The sequence below is a fragment of the Macrobrachium rosenbergii genome, chromosome 53 (genome assembly GCF_040412425.1).
Source record: "Macrobrachium rosenbergii isolate ZJJX-2024 chromosome 53, ASM4041242v1, whole genome shotgun sequence".
Lineage (NCBI taxonomy): Eukaryota > Metazoa > Arthropoda > Malacostraca > Decapoda > Palaemonidae > Macrobrachium > Macrobrachium rosenbergii.
This window is the reverse complement of record NC_089793.1, coordinates 51,709,813-51,730,344: the sequence shown is the minus strand read 5'-3', so window position 1 is coordinate 51,730,344 and position 20,532 is coordinate 51,709,813. Positions and strand designations below refer to the sequence as shown.

The window sequence follows — 20,532 nt, the reverse complement described above, 5'->3', positions numbered from 1 at the left end:
GAGGAATATACAGTAACTGATAAAAAGCAAATGTATATTTTAGTTTGTTATTGAAATAAAACTCAGTTTGTTACATTTTTAGATATTAATGTAATCTGACTTAAGAGGTAAACATATTACCTGTGAATCATTGTAGCTCTTCGTTGGGTGAGTCGGTAGAGCTGCGGACTGTCACTCGATGGGCCGGAGTTCAATTCCCCAGCCAGCTGATGAAGAGTTAGAGGAATTTATTTCTGGTGACAGAAATTCATTTCTCGCTATAATGTGGTTCGGATTCCACAATAAGCTGTAGGTCCCGTTGCTAAGTAACCCATTGGTTCTTAGCCACGTAAAATAAGTCTAATCCTTCGGGCCAGCCATCTCTAGGAGAGCTGTTAATCAGCTCAGTGGTCTGGTAAAGCTAAGGTATACTTAATTTTTTTTTTTTTTGTGAATCATTGTGTGCTGCTAAAGTACTATATCATCTATGACAGTTATGTAAAATATGCCTGTTTGGTGAATGTCAGCAACTCTGAATAAACATCCAAGCAGTCAAAGTTCACTTTTGAATCTTCAGTGCAAGTAATTGAACATTTTTGTTACCTTTAAATAAACGAAGACTAAATCTTTCACTTACTATCCAGACAACAGGTGGGTGCTTATCATCTTAAAAAGGTTTGGAACCCCTGCCATAGAACATTTATGGGATCAAGTGGGCCGTGTAATTAGACAAATGGACAACCTGCAACCATCCACCCTTAAAGAATCAGGTCAGGCTCTCTTGGAAGTATGGACAGGATACCTGCTCAGAACCTTGCACAGCAGGTGGACAGCATGCCACGTCGCCTGGTGGGCGTTATTACTGCTCGCGGAGGTCATACCCGCTATTGACTCATTAGATATGTAGATAAAGGTTATTGTGATTTATGTATATGTGTTTGACTTACTGATATGTCTGAGAAAAAGGTTCAAATGTGAAACATGAAGGGAAGTGAACATTATTTTTTTCCTGCTAATTTTAGTGTATTTTGGTTTGTTCGCGACTAATGTGTCCTCTGTATTGAATTTTAGAGTGTAATTTCGTTTCCTAATTCAGAAAACATACCTTCATCAATGGGAAGTTTTTCTGTAGCACAAAACTACTACCAATTTTGTGAACAGGCCATTCCATTCCAAACTGCTCGTCTGAAAATGCATGTGAGTATGTGTGTGTGTGTGTGTGTGTGTGTGTGTGTGTGTGTGTGTGTGTGTGTGTGTGTGTGTGTGTGTGTGTGTAGAAAATATAAGCATCAGTACAGGATAAGCTGATTCGTGTCCAATTGTATTCAAGGTAATATTCGTAGTTTATGCCTAAGCTTATATAGGTAACCATGATCCGTACCTATTCAAAATTTCTCTCTCTCTCTCTCTCTCTCTCTCTCTCTCTCTCTCTCTCTCTCTCTCTCTCTCTCTCTCTGAAGCTTCTACCCACATGCAATTGTCTAGGCTCTAGGTGGGCGGCCCAGGGAATGTGTAAAGAGAGAGAGAGAGAGAGAGAGAGAAAAAAAAATTTTCCCCAAAACCTATGAAAGCAAAGGCTTAAGCGTGAAGAGGAACAATATTTTACAAATAATGAATAAACAGGATTCAGAGGGAGAGAGAGAGAGGGCACTGCAAGGCAAACTGCTCCCCCTCCAAAGCTGGATCTCTCGCAATCAAGACACCGCTCAAGGGCAAGCCAAGTCTCCAGAAGGCTAGTTCCTAAGTGAAATACTTCCAAGGGTTCCCAAGGGAAATTCCACGAGACAGTTAGGAAAAGTGTGTGCAATGGTAATTCTCATAATCCTATAAAAAAGGAAGAATTTCTTCTGGGAATAATTCAGAGATGTAGATAGATGTTTGTTCATGTGAATGTTACTTTTGCAGTTGATAGGGAATTTATTTGTATCTCTCTCTTTCTCTATTTCTCTCTCCTTATTATATAGTGTATATATACTATAATACTGTTTTAAAAGTTGCTCTTGCTTGCATCCTGAAAGCCATAATGATTTATTCCACAGCGCAGGTACTTAAATTAAATACTATACAATATAGTCAGCATCACTTGATATTGTATGGTTGTTTTTGCAACATACAGTCAGTAAGAAAATGAATACAGTGAAAATAATAATGAAATAAAACAAAAAATAATTATCTAAGTTTTGTAGGTTAGACACATCCAGCAACTCCCTGGCCTTGCGCAGCTCTGACTCTAATTTCTTGACTGTAGACGTGTCCACGGTCCTCAACTTAGTTTGAATTATCACCCAAAGGTTCTCTATGGGTGATATATCTGGAGACTTGCCTGGCCAATCGGGGATGTATTCAATACCACAATCACTGAACCAGTTTTTTTATCAACTGAGTGGTGTGGCAAGGCGCGCAGTCCTGTTGAAATATATTGGTTCCCGTTTTCTCAAACGAGGACTCAAGTACATTGTTTAACAACATGTAATACACCTCCTTGGTGACTGTTTCGTTTCTAGGCAACACAACCAACGCCCCCAAGCCACTGTACCCAAAACAACCCCATACCATTAAGTACTGGGGGAACTTATCAGTATGCTGAACCCTCTTGGGATCTAAGGGGTCAGACTTCTGTGTGCACCAAACCTTACCCCGCTCACCACTCACACAAAATGTAGTCTCGTCAGACCATAACACCCTAGGCCATTTTTCAGTATTCCAGTCCTGATATTTAAGTGCAAAATGAACCCTTTTCTTTCTTTGCGGGTGTTATCAACGGCTTGTGGCGCACAGCGACTTTCCTGTAGCCCAACCTCTTCTGAAGGTTTCACTGAATCGTCCTCACAGAGATGTCTGTCAGGAGATTTGGATTCTTCTCCTTAAGCTCCTCAGCCATAAGGGTCAGATTAGCCTCCACCTGCCTCCGAATAATGTTCAAAGTGTGTTTAGATATCTTCTCCAGCATTCCCCCACCATGGCTATGAGAGGGTACCACAACCCCCCCTCCTCCCTAAACTTTTTCACAAGGTTCTGGATTGTGCATGGCTCCACACCAGTCCTCTCACTAATTTCTTTGGTCTTTAAACCGACTTTGTGACACTCTATTACCCTCACTATGTCGTCATCTGACGTACGCACCTTGGATATAATTGTATGTGATGCAATAAAGCAAAATGCAAATGAAAAAAAAAAAAAGATGAAATCACTCACGTGACACTCGGATGATAATCTCCAAAGACACGTGTGGAAAGGGTACAGATTGAATATTCAGATTCATGAGAGGAAGAATCTGGCATGTGGCTAAGTTACCATTTGGCATTTTCCCTCGGGAAATTTATCGATGACCTTTAGACTGCTCATTCTGATTTGTGACACTTGATATTGTTGGGTACCAACAGCAAAAGCAACCATTGCAATATCAAGTGACGCTGACTATATATTCTTACGGGCCACTGGGCTTAACCTAGTGATCAAATCCGGGCCACTGGGCTTAACCTAGTGATCAAATCCATGTAAGATGGCTGACCAGTGCAATGGGAATGTAATGGCGTCCAACTCAGCATAACTCTCTCTCAGTAACCCCTCCTTTTATCCATTCTCTCTGCTGCTGAGATCTCTGTGCATTGTAGGCTTATGAGAACGATGTGCGCAGCCGGCCCTATCTTGTGAAAGTGGTCCTGAGGCGACCCTGGGCTGGTTCAGAGAAGCATGGGCCAGGAGATTGGGCTATTCTGCTGTTAGGAGCCATCTCAAGCGGATGGAAATTCCCACTCTGTTTCACAGAGGCTGCCATTTGCCTCATGCCACATGAACACCAATTCTGGAACCCCAACTCATAAAGGAGCGATAATTTTGGATACCCAAGGTAAGTCTAAATCATACAAGGGAATTTGGTGGCACATTTTATTTTGGCTATAATCTATTTTCCTTACCTTTATCAAGAAAGCTTCTCAAATACTCCCCGTCATCTCCTGCATGTACCTCCCCTCCCTTTGTCACCATATGTCCCACCTTGGACCCCATTACAACTTTTCTACGCCAAAGCCACTCACCGTTTGCAAGCTTAGTCAAGTTCCAGATTAGGAAAACAAATAGTAAAGAATCTTTTGACCAGCTGTGCCGCCATCCTGTGCCCGCCTGAGTGGTTAGAGCAATCTTTAAACATTCCAGCGTGATATCGCAGTGAATTAGGATAGCTCGATGGTATATCGTTAGGACCTTAATTCATGCTAGTCCTATAGTTAATTCGACACGTCTCTCTTTCAGATGGATGCCTTCATCACGTGTGACATAGGACAAATCTCATGATCGCACTTGGAATTCCACCTTTACAGCACTGTTGCGATGGGACATGGTTAATTCCAGTTAATTCTTACAGCACCATTAAATTTATTAATTGCATATTCACCTCTAAAATTATTTACCAGCATGTTTCTCCATGGTTATGGTTTATTCCGTTTTCTGAGCTATACATATTATTATTATTTGTTGGTAAATTTATTAATTGTTCAATAAGCATATTTTTAACTTGATGTAACTTGATGTAAAATTATCTAGTAGTCCTGTATTCCCATTCTCTGTATTCTCTTATGTTTTATGTTTCTGACTGACTCCCAGACAACATTTGGCAAGGGTTTATAGGCATTCACGTGTGGAACAGAGGTAAATTTCTGAATCAGCCACGTTTGGCCCAGTAACAATATACATATACATATTAGCTTATATATATATATATATATATATATATATATATATATATATATATATATATATATATATATATATATATATATATATATATATATATATATATATATATATATTATATAATATATGACAACAGGACCTCATTGAAACTGGATGGTATCTTGCAGACTTATTTATTAAAAGAATTACAAGCTTTCCAGGACTAACAGTCCTCATTGTCAAGTATCCGTAGAATGGCTGGACGCGTAGTCCAGCTGTATTTATATCTGTGTAGGGAACTGGATTAAAGTCCTTGTTCCTGTTATTACCGTTCTTCTCCAGGGTGGCCCGGCCCTTGTGACCTTGGCCTTTCTCTGCCAGCCTTTCCAGGTGTTCATTTTCCACGTGGTTTCTTGTGTTTATACATTTCTTGTCTATTGTAGAGTATATGATTCTTCTTGATAGGCTGTCCTCAAATCGGCTTCCAATGTTGCCTGATATTACATTGTTAGTGCAATGTGTGAAGACATTCTCTACAATCAGTCTGGCCTTTTTGTATGTGTGTTTATGTACAAAAAATTCATATTTTCCCAATCCATTTTATGGTCTTTTTCCCAACAGTGCTTGGCGACTGCCGACGTCTGATTATAATACCTTATGTTTTGTCTATGTTGCTTGCTTCGTTCTTTGCAGGATTTGCCACTGTCGCTAAAGTAAAACTCCTCACAGTCTAGACAAGCTGCCATTATACACCCCCTTACCTCTTCCCCTCTACCAAGTTTTTGTTTCTAAGTATTTTATTCCTGGTGGTGTTTTTGTAACTGCCTACCAATTTGAAATTATCTAGCTTCCTGATGATGGGTGTAATAGTGTTGTTGTCCGGGACTGTAATTATTTTCTTCCCTTCAAACCCTTTTCTAACCCTTCTCTCTCCCCAAAATAGTTTTTTCTTGCCTTAATGTGTGCCGTTCCCACCAATACTTAGGGTATACTAATCTAAAACTCTCCCTTAGGCATTCCAGCTCTTCATCCAAGAATTGGGGACTGCAAATCCTATCAGCCCTAATGGCCAACCCTGTCATTACTCCCATTTTTATTTCTTTCCTATGACTGGGGAACATATGTATGTATGAATTAGTGTGTGTCTTCTTCCCGTGTACCTGAAATTTTAAACTTTCCCCTTCCCTCTCTACCAGTACGTCCAAGAAAGGAATTTCTCCCTCCTCTTCTTCTATTGTGTACTTGATTTATTCATTTAGTTTGTTTATGTTTTCTAGGAATTTGTGTAATTCTTCCCTTTCTCCCTTATAAATAATCAAGATGTCATCCACGTATTTTACACATTTGATGATGTTTAAGTTCCCTTTATTTAATTGACCCACCTCTTCCGTTTCAAACCATTCCATAAAAATGTTAGCCAAAATTGGCGAAAGACCCCATAACCATAACCACGCCATTTTTTTGTATGTAATGGCTTTCGCCCCACTTAAACTCATTGACGCTGAGCGCCGCTGACAACAATTTCATCAAAACGTCATGATCTCAGTCACATGTGTAAGCCCCTTCTATATTCTTTTTTTATTACTTCCATCGTTGTCTTGCCTGGTACGTTGGTAAACAGGGAAGTTACATGTAAACTTGCAAACTTACAATCTTTTACGTTGATTTTAGATCATCCATGTATAAGGTTCATGTTATGTTTTAGATGCCCTGAGATACTAAGCCCACCCATCTTCCCATTGCGTTGGAAAGAAATTTCTGCACCAACCTCTGCGGCGCCTCGTCGATGCCGCGATCATTCTAAGCGGGCACCCTTCCTTATATATCTTCAGACTACCGTAAATATATGGGTCTCTGGGCTTTCCCCTGGTTTTACTCTATATTCTAATTCTTTTCTTTTAGTTTTGTCGAGAAAACGATGGAAGTAATAAAAAAGAATGTGGAGGAAGGGGGTTTACACGTGTGACTTAGATCATGGCGTTTCGATGAAAGTGCTGTCAGCGGCGCTCAGCGTCAAATGAGTTCAAGTGGAGCGAAAACCATTACACCCAAAACAATGGCGTGGTTATGGGTTGGAGTCTTTCGCCGATTTTGGCTAACATTTTTATGGAATGGTTTGAAACGGAAGAGGTGGGTAAATTAAATAAAGGGAACTTAAACATCATCAAATGTGTAAAATGCGTGGTTGACATCCTGATTATTTATAAGGGAGAAAAGGAAGAATTACACAAATTCCTAGAAAACATAAATAAACTAAATGAACAAATCAAGTTCACAATAGAAGAAGAGGAGGAGGGAGAAATTCCTTTCTTGGACGTACTGGTGAAGAGGGAAGGGGAAGGTTTAAAATTAAGGTAAACAGGAAGAAGACACACACCAGTTCATACATACACATGTTCTCCAGTAGTAAGAAAGAAATTAAATTGGGAGCAATGACAGGGTTGGCCATTAGGGCTTATAGGATTTGCAGTCCCGAATTCTTGGATGAAGAGCTGGAACACCTGAGAGAGAGTTTTAGGAGATTAGGATACCCTAAGTATTGGTGGGAACGGCACACATTAAGACAAGAAAAAACTATTTTGGGGAGAGGGAAGAGATAGAAAAGGAGCATTTGAAAGGGAAGAAAATAATTACAGTCCCGGACAACAGCACTATTACACCCATCGTCAGGAAGCTAGATGATTTCAAATTGATAGCCAGTTACAAAAACGCCATTAGGAATAAAATACTTAGAAACAAAAAGTTGGTAGAGGGGACCTTAACCTTACCTGACAGACCTTACAGTTCGTTCGGGTTGCCCCAGGTCCCTCAGTGTGAGGCACCTTTGATGTCTACCAGAGAATTGCTAATGCATCTTCCGGTATATTTTGCATCTTCCAATCTTGGATGGTCTGGGATGCAGCTTAGATATTTGTCGAGCTTATTCTTAAACACATCTACGCTCACTCCTGATATGTTCCTCAGATGAGCTGGTAATGCACTGAATAATCGCTGCATTATTGATGCTGGTGCGTAGTGGATTAATGGCCTGTGTGCTTTCCTTAGTTTTCCTGGTATAGTTTTGGGCACTATCAATCTACCTCTGCTTGCTCTTTCTGATATTTTTAGCTCCATGATGTTTTTGGTAATTCCTTCTATCTGTTTCCATGCCTGTATTATTGTGTAGCGTTCTCTTCTCCTTTCGAGACTATATAATTTTAAGAACTGTAGTCTTTCCCAGTAGTCTAGGCCCTTAACTTCTTCTATTCTAGCCGTAAATGACCTTTGTACACTCTCTATTTGTGCAATATGCTTTTGCTAGTGTGGGTACCATATCATATGTCAATATTCTAGTGGACTACGTACATACGTTTTATACAGCATAATCATGTGTTCGGCTTTTCTTGTTTTGAAGTGTCGGAACAACATTTCCATCTTTGCTTTGCATTTTGCCAATAGTATTGCCATTTGATCATTGAATGGCATATTCCTATTCAGCATCACACCAAGGTCTTTAACTGCTTCCTTATTTGTGATTGTCTCGTCATTAGGTCCCTTATATGCATACAACCTTGAGCCTTTCCAGACATATTGAATCCGTTCATTCAAACCACCTTGAGTCTTTTCTGGACATATTGATCCTGTTTATTCAAACAACCTTGAGTCTTTTTAAAAAAAAAGACATAGTGAATCCGTTCATTCGAACTAGCTTGAGTCTTTTTTGAACCTGTTCATTATGAACAACTTTGAGTCTGTTCAGACATATTGAATCCATTCATGAACAACATTTTTGAGTCTCTTTTCAGACATACTGAACTACCACCTTTCAGCACAATCCTAAGTTCCACAGAACAGTTACAGTCATACGTTCCAAACGTACCTCAGTCACTCGGGTCAAAATTAGACTGAATGCCAGTAACAACAAGGCACTCTCAGGGTGCGTTCACACCAAATGCGTCGCGTCGAGTCGAGTCACGTCAAATTCATTTCATGCAAGTCATTTTGACTAAACCCTGTTCACACCAAATGCGTCAACTTAAGTCAAGTCTGTACTCATTTGCATCTTATTTCTGCGACAGTGGCACAGTAGCTTTTATGAGAATGGGTACATATTCTCTTGGTGAAATTAATGCCTTGGTGTGGCTTTGGCGTCGCAGACGTTAAAAAAAGTAAGCCTAGAATCTGGATGCATCATTTGAACACCAAGAGGCCACAATTTGGCAATTTCAACCATTTATTCCCTGACCTTGTAAATCATCCAGGAAAATTCTGCAACTTTTTTAGGATGACAAATGAAAATTTCAAGAAGCTGGTGGAGCTAATAGGACATTCCATTAAGAAAAGCAATACTAACTGCAGGTGGGCAGTTGGAACTCAGGAAAAAATGGCCATTTTTCTAAGGTAAGTTTTATTTTTATTGAATTTTACAAGATAACTAAAAGATACAATTCTAAATGAATTAGCCGAGACATCAAGAGAAATAATATTATATGTATATATATATATATATATATATATATATATATATATATATATATATATATATATATATATATATATATATATATGCTATATGTTGAAATACATATATATATATACTTGCTCCATGTTGAAAGAGAGAGAGAGAGAGAGAGAGAGAGAGAGAGAGAGAGAGAGAGATGCATTCATATAGCCAAGAGCTATTCTTATATATAATATCATATATATATATATATATATATATATAGAATTATATATATATATATATATATATATATATATATATATATATATATATATATATATATATATATATATATACTTATATTCATGTTGAAATACACTAGGTATACGAGAGAGAGAGAGAGAGCGAGATCAACGAAGTTATTTTTCCAAGGTTAAAAGAAAACATTGAAACTTCGAGTATTTCATTACCAGGTAATTTTGGGGGAGAGCTCCACATATACTTTTGAGGTTTAAACCGTGTGAAAAAAAACCTTTAATATCAGGTTTTTAGACTACATGAAAAGTGGAAAACCTACCTAACATAACAGATTACATGATTATTATAAATGATAGGCTTGTGGAAAGAAAAGTGGATATTGATAATTTAGGCCATTTTGAGTGACTAATTTAGGTTAGCCGATAGTCCATAGTAATATACAATCAAAATGTATTGCTCAAATCATAATAAATGGTTTAAAGTGAATAAAATTTTTGACTTTTACCTGTGCATGACATTGCAGCAGCAACTTCTTTCCACAAAGTGGCAATGAAGTCACGATCATGGTGTCTGGGGTCACTTTTTAATCATAAACAGCAGGCCGCTCCCCAGCCAAGTTTATCAGTAGTTCGACCAGCATGGTTCCGATCGGCACGTGAGACTCACTATGTCTGACGTCAAAAATAGGTCCAGCTCTATTTGTGACTTGACTCGACGCGACGTGACGTCACTCGATGCATTCGGTGTGAACGGTTTCTTTCAAAGGCCCATAGAAAGCAGTGTTAAACTGGGTTGGCAATTCACGGTGAGCCATGAATTTGTGTGACTCGACGCGACGCGACGCGACGCATTTGGTGTGAACGCACCCTTACTAGTGCGTAGCACCACCACTGGTTCCTACCCTATGTCCTAAAACTTTATTGTTATTCCCAAGGGCCACGCCCCTCTCAGCACCGTCTGGAAATGACTAAGGCAATCAGAACTCAGCAAAATGACGAGCTCAATTTCTACATGGAGGCTGGGAAGGACTTGGACAAGATGGGCCAAGCAATGAGGAATTGGGTCCGAGAGAGGCTGAACTCTGCCAAGGAAGAGAGGGAGATTGAGAGACAGGAGAAGGAGAAAGAAAGAATAGCTCAGGAGAAACAGGAAGAGGCAGAAATGTAGGAAAGGGAGAAGGAAAGAATAGCTCAGGAGAAACGGGAAGAGTCAGAAAGGCAGGAGAAAGAGGAAAGAAAAAGAAGAGAGGGAGAAGGAAAGGGCGCATCAGCTTGCAATGGCAGCCCAAGGCGTGCGCAACACACCAACACCCTCTCCACATTGGACCCTCAGCAGTGTAGGCTCCCTCATAAGAAAATGGGATGAAGCTGAGCCTGAAGCCTGGCTTGATCATGTCGAAAAGGTCTTGAAGACCTACAAGCCCTCTCCCGAGGAAGTGTCTCTGACCCTGGAAAGCACCTTGAAGGGAAAGGTGCCATTGCATTCAATGCTCTCCAACCAGAGGATCAAGGAAATCTCACCCTTGTCCTGCCAAGCCATCATAAAGGTTCTTGAAATAACTCCTGACCGTTGGAGAAAAAGGTGGAGAAATATGCCCAAAGAGTCAGGCCAAACCTGGTCTGAGTGGATCTTCAAAAAGACCCAAGCCTTAAAACAATGGCTAGACTCTCTCAAAGCCACTAGTGTGGAGGACATCCTCGAACTCTTCCAGCTCGAGGACTTTTTATTTTATGCCCTGCCAGTTCTCACTCACCCATCTATGTGATACGGCGCACAAGACAGTGGTCGAGTGCTGTCGTTGGGCTGACACCTGGGACACCAATCATCCTCATCTTAGTTCCCACAGACAAATGCTATATCCCTCCTCACATGCCACAACTATCTCTCAACAACCTCTCCAGAATGGACACCCACCAAAAGAAACCAGTGTGTGGGCATTGTAAGTGAACAGGGCACCCCACTGAACAGTGCTGCTTGAAGGCTGAGAATCAGCCAAAAACTTCCTCTAAGTCTTCAAATGGGACACCACCCCAACAAGCCACGCCTGGCTCGTGGATGAAAAGCAAAGGGTCTGCTCCCTCCAATGGGACAGTGCCAAGCAAAGATTATAGCTGGACTTATTGCCTTGCTTGCAAAGTTTATGGGCACTCCGCCCAATGGGCAAGAGATGCCTAATAAATCAAATACACCCACCATTGCTTTGACAGTTACAAACCCAAAAACCTTAGGCCCTTCAGCCTATATCTGTGAAACCTCCTAGAGGTAGATACCCCACACACCAGGTCACCACATTCGATGACACTGGCATGCAAATATCCCTCATAAGGGAAGATAAGGTCCCCTATGGGGCCACCATTGACAGGCATCACTGTATTGTTTTAGAGGGGATGAATGGTTCTTCCCACCATCAAATTGAGGGTCACAAGACCCCAATGATCTAAAATCTGGACTCTTGCAGTAGTTACTTACCTTCCTGGAGGTTATGACCTCCTCTTGGGACAAGACTTCCAGTCCCCCCTCTAAATTACAACTATCCAGGGGTCCAAACCCCTCCAGCCATTCATCAGGCATGAATAAGCCTCACGAACCTGCCTTCAACCCGCTGCCAGTGCCACTTGAGTGCCCTGAGCAGTGCCAAGCTCCAGCCACTTTGAGCAAAAAGCCTTTAACCAGTTCAATTCGAGTGCCAGGCCCTGCCCCAGTGCCAGCGCCAAGGCGCCCCCCTGAATTTCCCTTCCAGAGATCCTGGACAGTGCCATGTTCTGCCCATCACAGACATCCAAGAAATTCCAGAATTGGTTCCTGTGCCTGAACCTGCCTTAGTGCTAGTGCCAGAGTACGCCCTAGACCCTCCTCCGAGAGATCCCAGTCCAGATTGACCCTACCCCTGGCTTGGCACCGCTACCAGTGCCGGTACGAGAGCCAACCCAAAGTATGCTTGGGTCCCCTTCGGATTCCTCCAACCACAGCAGAAGCTCACCTGTGACCTGCAAGACTCTCATGCCCATCACAACCTCTTCCTCTCTGTCCCAGTCCTCCACAGACTCGATTACAAGTAAGGATTCTGCCAAATCTCAACTTACTGATGAACTCAACGAGCTGCACGACGAGTGGTAGAGCTTGAAAGGACTACCCCTGCTTCGGCTGTCAAAGAAGCCGGAACAGGTGGCCCTTCCATGTCTTCCTCAGACTTGGTCCCACCAATTCCCCTATCAAGGCGAACCATCAACCTAAAGGAGTTCCATGGAAGAAAGGCCACAGGCACAGATAGCTCCAGGTAGCCCAAAGAGAGCCTTGAGCTCTCCTCACACTAGTGCCAACCTAGCACAGTACCTCACCTTTATCCTACAAAGATCCCTGGCACCTCTATCCAGAGGAGGATGCCAGGTTTCTTCCCCTATTTTATTTTCCTTATACCTTTGTAATTCAATTCCTTCTTGTAATATTCTCTTTTACTTCTTTGATTTTTTTTCTTTACCAAATCTCTTAATTTAACATTTTGGCACCCTTGCCCATTCATGAATCCCCTTTTGTGAAGCCTTATAATGGCTCCCACTTTACTTTACCTCCCACTCTGCCAATGCAGAATGCAAGTTGATAGATTTTCCATTATTATAAGTCCTATGACTTCCTTTCGTGCCTATAAAAGCATGATACATTTTAAATCATAGATGCCATTTCTGCAGATGTTGGCAGATGTTCCTGCCAGAGGAGTCGCTCCCTCTGACTTCCCTTGTGGCCCGTTGGGCTAAGGAATGAACCTAACCATTTTTCATAGGCTAAAGAAAATAATCTCGGCATATCAGTCATAATTTCTTTAAGCCAATACTGCATACTGATACATCTCATGTACTTATAAAATATGCCTCCTGACACTTGCATTTATGGTGCCCAGAATGGCACTGAGCCATCGCCTTAAGTATCATGGCACCACCTAATTTAAGCCCACGAATGCTTTGTTGTACAGCCTCTTCAAGGTAAATTAACCGCATGCCGTTATAACTGAAGTCTTTTACTAATAAGTGCATGGAGTATTTTAAGTATATTATTATTATTATTATTAAAATAGTTTAACCAGTGTCATGCGTACTGGCCTTTTGAGAGAGTGAGGAGCTGTCCTCAAAATCAAAGTTATCGAAGGCACCAATGGTAAAGCCACTTGTGCAAAAGTGCTGGTCCTTTCACATTTGAATTATGAAGTGGATTTTTTTAAATAAGAACTTTAATTATATATGAAAAGGGAAATTCGACCTTGAATGATTTTACAGGAGCCTAAAGTTAATATATTGCATCCCCAAATTTCTGATTGCAACAAAATCGTAGCTTTAACAGGGCTATATTATAAGAGGTGCAAAAGAAACGAGCAGGTAAAAGTGAACTGCTGCTTTATTCAAGGTCCAGGCGGTTTATATAGCAGCCAACTGGCGTCGAGCTGCGGAAGACAATGGAAGCAAGGGTGACCTGAGGTTGATAACAATTAAATAAATACAGCAAACGAGTACAATTTACAATGTAACAATAGACAGAATTAAAGTTGAGTATAATCTTGATGCCTGCGAAAGAAGAAATACACGGTACATAGTTGATGGACAGATAAATAATTACATACACAGTTTAAACAATTGAATTTTACGTGACCTGGCCCGTCAAGTGTGACGAATCGTAGGTACAAAGAAAATGGGCCATCATCAAAGAAAACTTGCTTAGCGGGGACTTTACAAACAACCTGATCAGCAGAGACTGTACAACATGGCTTTACAAATACTCCCACCCCCCCAAGACGTAGGTAACGTCTGATTAGTCGGCGTATCTGCTGGGGCATTGAAGGGTGCCCCGGCTGCATGAGGACAACAGAGGGACATCCTGTGTGCGAGGGTGGCTGGTGGCTGAATGTGGGTGTGGGCGGCCTTTTCCGGGGACGACCACGTTTCCGCTTCTTGCGAGGGCCCGGTTGCGGCAGTGGCTGCACCGGCGGAGGGTGCGGTGTGCTGACGACTGTGTCCTCCTCCAGGAGGGTGGGCTTGACCCGGTCGATTGACACCCAATCGTTCCTCACGTGGAGTGTGAGCAGGAATGCCTTGCTGTTCCGCTCCAGCACGCGGAAGGGCCCCCTGCAGGGCCTGGTCAGTGGCAGGCGGACGGCGTCATCTCTGACGAAGACGTGGGTAGTGGAGGCCAGCCCAGGCGGCGTGAAGGTGGCCGACTTGTCTGTATATGTTCTCTTGTAGGGGGCGAACTTGCCGACGATTTCGCGAAGACTCTGCACCAATGGGTTGTGGCGATCCTCTGTCACTAGTTCGCCCGGGACCACGAGTTGCTCACCGTAGATTTTCTTGGCTGCGGAAGGGGCACCGTCGGCCCTGGTGGCGGTCCTCAACCCAAGGAGGACCCACGGCAGCTGGTACTTCCAGTCCTCGGCGGTACAGCGGGCCATAAGGGACGCCTTCAGGTACCTGTGAAAGCGCTCGACCAAGCCGTTGGCGACTGGGTTGTAGGCTGTGGTGGTGTGATGAGCTGTCCCCAGCGGCTGGGCCAGGGCAGACCACAGTTCAGACAGGAAGACGGAGCCCCTGTCGGTCGTGACGTGGTCAGGGACGCCAAAGCGGCTGATCCAGCTGGAGCGCAGGGCCTCGGCGCAGGCGCTGGCAGTGGCATCTTGCATTGGCATGGCTTCGGGCCACCTTGTTGAGTGATCTAGCACCATCAGGAGATATCTGGACCCGCCTGACGGGGGAAGGGGCCCGACGACGTCGATGTGCACATGGCCGAAGCGCCGCCCTGGCTGCGGGAACTCGCCTACCCCAGATTCGGTGTGCCGCCCCACCTTGCTGGTTTGGCAATGCAGGCACTGTCTCGCCCAGGTCCTCGCGTCCTTCTGCACTCCGTGCCAGACGAACTTCTCTGACAGCAGCTTATCCGTCGTCCTGCCGGAGGGGTGTGACAGGCCATGGATGCTGTCAAATACCTGGTGGCGGCAGGAGGCTGGCACTAGGGGGCAGGGCTGACCGGTGCTAACGTCACAGAGGAGATTTGGGCCCCCGGGGGCGAGGGGCACGTCCCTCTACTTTAGGGACGTGATGGCTGTGCGGTAGGCTGGGGTCTCTGGGTCGGCGGCCTGCTCCCTGGCGAGGTCTTCGTAGTTGATTCCCAGCTGCACCGCATTCACCTTGACCCTGGAGAGGGCATCCGCCACTGAGTTTTTCCTGCCGGGGAGGTACTTGATGGAGCAGGTGAACTCGGCGATGGCCGAGAGATGACGTTGCTGCCTGGAGGACCACACGTCCCCTTGCTTGGTGAAGGCGTGGACCAGCGGTTGGTGGCCCATATAGATTGTGAAGGGCGTACCCTCCAGGAGGAACTTTAAGTGGGGTTGAACTTCTTGCTGAAGAAGGCGATGGGTTGGGGGACGCCGTTGATGACCTGCTCCAGGACAGCACAACAGGCGACGTTGCTGGCGTCTGTTGTCAGCTGGAGGGGGGCACTGGGATCCTGGTGGGCTAAGGCGGTTGCCTCGGCAAGGGTGGCCTTCATCAGGGAGAAGGCCTGCTGCTGGCTGGGTCCCCACAACAAGGATTTTGGTCGGCCTTTCAGGGTCTCCGTCAAAGGGGCCGTGGTGTGTGCGATCCCGGGGATGAACCTCCTGTAGTAGTTCACCATCCCGAGAAATTCTTGGACGGCCTTGACGGAGGTGAGGATGGGGAACCTGGTGACGGCTGCGACTTTGGATGTGAGCGGGCGGACGTCATCTGGGGACACGCCGAAGGTGCATTTGTCGAAACGTACAACGAGGCCGTTCTCCTGCAGGCACTGTAGGACTCCCCTGATGTGTTTCTGGTGCTCCTTGTGGGACCTGGAAAATATATAAGGATATCATCTACGAAGCAGACGCAGAACTTTAGGTCCCCCAGGATGCTGTCCATGAGCCACTGGAAAGTCGCCCCAGCGTTCCTCAGGCCAAATGTAGAGAAGGCAAACACATAGGACCCAAAAGGCATGATGATGGCAGTCTTTGGTATATCCCCTGGCGTGACCGGTACCTGAAAATAGGATTTCAAGAGATCCAACTTAGTAAATATTTTGACCCCGTGGAAGGAGGCCATGAGGTCCTGCATGTTCAGCAGGGGATAATGGTCAGGTTCCGTTGCCAAGTTGAGTCACTTGTAGTCGCCGCAGGGTCTCCAGGAACCATCCGGTTTCTGCACCATGTGGAGGGGGGAGGCCCGCAGGCTGGAGGCCTTCTTGCAGATTCCCATCCGTTTCATTTCGGCGAATGCGTCCTTGGCCTCCTGAAGCCGTCAAGGGGGAAGCTTCCAGAACTTCGCATGTGCCAGGGGGCCCTTTGTTTTTATGTGGTGATATATGCCATGTTTGGCTGGGGCCCCGGACTTTTGGCAGAGCTCTGGCCTGAACACGTAAGGGAACTCCTTCAGCAGCTGCAAGTACTGGTGGGGGCCGGCAGAGCAGATGGTGGGCGCCTTGGGTCCTGTTGCCAACGGGAAAGACTGGCAGGAGTCTGTATCTAGGAGGCGTTTCCGGATGATGTCAACTGCCAGCCCGAAGTGCGCCAGGAAATCCGCACCCAGGAGCAGGGTCCTAACGTCCGCAATGACAAAGTCCCAGGAGTACCTCTGGCCAAGGATGGAGATCGACAGGGGCCCAGTTCCGTAGGAGAGGATGGGGGACCCGTTGGCAGCCGTGAGGAAGGCAGCTGGGTCCGGTTCCCGCTTGTGGTCCTCTCTAGATGCTGGGAAGATTGATCTAACGGCCCCTGTGTTGACCAGCATCATCCTGCCGGAGGCGGTGTTGCGGACATAGAAGCCTATTGGTTCTGGGCCCCTGGGTTCTTCTGCTGCCATGGCGGCCTGTCCTGCTGGCCGCCGCCTCCCCCATTTTTTGAACGGCCGAATGAACAGGGTGGCAGGCAGTTCCGGGCATCCTTGATGAACCGCCTGTGGTAGTGGCAAAGACCGGAAGAATTCCACCTGTTGGGTGGCGCTGGGCGCCTTCTGGTGACAGCGTTGACCTCTTCTTCTGCGCCCTCCTCCTGCTGGATGGCGCTGACTGGGAGTGTGGGCACTGGTACCCGCTTTGTTGCCTTCACGGAGTCCGTCAAGTGCTGTGCTGAGAGGATCAGGTCTTCAAAGGGCATCGCATAGGGCTCCGGGATTTGTGTGCGGACCTCCGGGAGGAGCTGCCGGAGGAGGATCTCCCACGACAGGCTTATCTCACTCTTCTTTTTACTGCCGTCGCTGTCTGGGATGGTGAGGAGGTTTCAGATCATGCCCTATGACTCCATGACGCTCTGATCCTGCCGCGGGTTGATGGCAAGGTCGAGGGCACAGGCGGCCCACTCGGCAACCGGCAGGGAGCATGTCTGGAAGAGGGTTTTCTTCAGGAGGTGGTAGGTAAGGGGGCATGTGTCAGACACCCATGGGACGAGCTTACTGTAGATCTCCTCTGGCAGGGCATTGAGTACTATATCCGCCTGCAGCACCTCGTCGTGAAGATCCGCAATCCTGAACTGGCTCTCGACCCTGTAGAGCCACACCGACGGATTTCCCTGCGTAAACGGCGGCAGCTTTAAGGACAGGGCGGCCCTGGATTGGCCCGCTGGGCTGGGGAGAGTGCGGGGCGCGGGCAGGGATGTGGAGGAGCGTGAGAGCCTCTGCGTGGGGATGGGCGCGGGTGATATGGGAGGGAGGTAGACCTCCGAATCCGCGAGGTCAGCGGTTAATTGAACGAGGGAGGGGATGTCCGCATCCATATTGGCTCTTTGCCCTCTTATATGGAGTAGGGTACTCGCGCCAAAACGCACTTAGGAGCGCGCCGCCATGTGAGTCTGCTAATGACGCTGGTGATTTTGCTGACGAGAGTCAGCACGCCCAAACACTGGTTCAGCACCGTGATTAGTCTGCTAAGGGCGAGAGTAAGCTCCTGAAGCCAAGACTGAGTTGCCGTATGGGTCTGCTAATGGCTTCGGGAACCACTCCGGGGTCACCACTATAAGAGGTGCAAAAGAAACGAGCAGGTAACAGTGAACTGCTGCTTTATTCAAGGTCCAGGCGGTTTATATAGCGGCCGACTGGCGTCGAGCTGCGGAAGACAATGGAAGCAAGGGTGACCTGAGGTCGATAACAATTAATAAATAAATACAGCGAACGAGTACAATTTACAATGAAATAATAGACAGAATTAAAGTTGAGTATAAACTTGATGCCTGCAAAAGAAGAAATACACAGTACATAGTTGATGGACAGACAAATAATTACATACACAGTTTAAACAATTAAATTTTACGTGACCTGGCCCGTCAAGTGTGACGAATCGTAGGTACAAAGAAAATGGGCCATCATCAAAGAAAACTTGCTTAGCGGGGACTTTACAAACAACCTGATCAGCAGAGACTGTACAACATGGCTTTACAGTATTTCTGCTATTGGGATCATTTATAACATTTCGGTTTTCTTTTTAAAAATGGCCGCCAGAATGAAAATGTCCCAAAATTAAAATGTCTACCCAAATTCATTTAATTCATTAGCCACCATAGAACCCATTTCTGCGCCTTTCGGATATACGGCATAATATACAATTTAAAAGATATTTCCTCCATCAGTCACAATTTTAGAACTTTTTATATATATATATATATATATATATATATATATATATATATATATATATATATATATATATATATATATATACATATATATATGCCCTTTTTAGCTGAAAGATGGGTGATTGGAGATGCGGCAATGCCATTTGCCACGGGTCTATCGCCTAACCAAAGAACGATCTAAAACCACAGGTATTACAAGATGTCTATGCTTATCGTGGACTAAATACTTTTAGAATGTTATATATATATATATATATATATATATATATATATGTTTCATTTATTCATCATACTACTTTGCTCTCGGTAATATCAGCAATGTTTACTTTTTTCCTGGAAACTTGGCACAACTTTTCATTCTACCTTCCTCTAAAACTTTAAATCCAAATTTAAAAATGTCTTCTTACAAGACTTGAAATATAGTACGAGATTATAGTATCATTTAGGTATGAATGACAACTTTAAATTAACCTTATCTAACATCAAATTCAACAGAATAAATATATTACAAAAATAAAATGTGATTCTCAACTCTACTCTGCATTTTTCGAATGCACCGAAAGTATTATGTCTCAAATATCGAGATTAGATGAAACAATTTTTTATTTATTAATATATAATTGAAACTATTTAAACAAAATTAATTAATTTTAATATATTTTATACTTAAACAAAAGCTTTCGGCTCACCACATACAAGGTCAAGTAATCTATATTTATTGATACACTACCAAAAGTTAATCATCAACAGTCTCGCTTTGTTTACATTTTGCAAGGCGAGATTTTTGTTCTCATTCGGATGAGTCCCTCGTCGTGATTTTCACTTATTTAATAACAAACACGCAGAAAATACGGCTTGTTTACGCATATTAAGCATAGAGCATTGTTTTTTGGCCTCTTGAGGATAAAAACAGGCGATGTTACATCGTGGAATGGGAATAAATAAGGAGTTTGCATACGTAAGTTAAACCTCATTTGGTCTATGATATGAGAGGCCCTCTTCCCCCCTCAGGGAATCGATGTCGGTGCCTGTTTAACCGTAATTTAAGTGTTTTAGCAAACGTGATAGATATCATGGGTCCAAGGGGGGCGGATATCCCATGTAATAGTAACATTTCCCAAAGTCAGTCATAGACTGGTAGGCTAGGCTAGGCTACATAGGAATGTGAAGTAGGGTATACGTACCATATAGGCTAGAGCGAGAGATGGTATTATTTTATAAGTTGCCAATACAAGATGTTAAATTGTAACCTAGATTTTTGAAAAGAGCTCTTCATCAAATTATGACTTACAAGGTAAGGCAATACCAGTCTCCCCCCCCCCTCCAGAACTAATGCAGCAAAATTGTAACCAGTAAACAACCCTAGGTTATGTGGTATTATTTTATATTGGCAACTTATAAAATTTTACTGGAGAGATTGGACAGTGTATGACAGCCAACCAGTTTGTGACACTGCCTGGCGCCATTGCTATGTGTTGATTCTCACGTAAACAATGACGTAACTTATGCATTCTAATGTGAAACCCTGTACACTTTAAAAACATGTTTTCTTGGCTGTCCTTTAAGACTGTCAAATGCACTA

The 20,532-nt window shown here is 44.1% G+C and overlaps 2 protein-coding genes across 4 annotated transcripts in view; one reads left to right on the top strand and one right to left on the bottom strand.

Moving 5' to 3' along the window:
* Positions 1-13,717: 13,717 nt before the first annotated feature.
* Positions 13,718-14,999, bottom strand: LOC136834152 (uncharacterized). The gene is made up of 2 exons (XM_067096416.1): positions 14,103-14,999; positions 13,718-13,792 (listed from the first exon to the last, which is right to left on the bottom strand). Exons 1-2 carry the CDS (start codon positions 14,997-14,999, stop codon positions 13,718-13,720), a joined length of 972 nt encoding a protein of 323 aa, XP_066952517.1.
* Positions 15,000-19,716: 4,717 nt separating this feature from the next.
* The window catches only part of LOC136834457 (gastrula zinc finger protein xLCGF3.1-like), a 212,527-nt gene continuing 211,711 nt past the window's right edge, over positions 19,717-20,532 (top strand). For all 3 annotated transcript variants that reach the window (XM_067097059.1, XM_067097060.1, XM_067097061.1), the window contains exon 1: positions 19,717-19,908. The gene's annotated coding sequence lies outside the window, so the exon portion shown is untranslated. The remainder of the gene's footprint in view (positions 19,909-20,532) is intronic.

Bases quoted from the DNA above. Each gene is read 5' to 3' on its own strand.
- LOC136834152 (XM_067096416.1), bottom strand. From the start codon at position 14,999: ATGCCAATGCAAGATGCCACTGCCAGCGCCTGCGCCGAGGCCCTGCGC. The intron at 13,793-14,102 runs GTGGGAGTATTT...TATCAACCTCAG, and splicing joins GTTACCTACGTCTTGGGGGG to GTCACCCTTGCTTCCATTGT.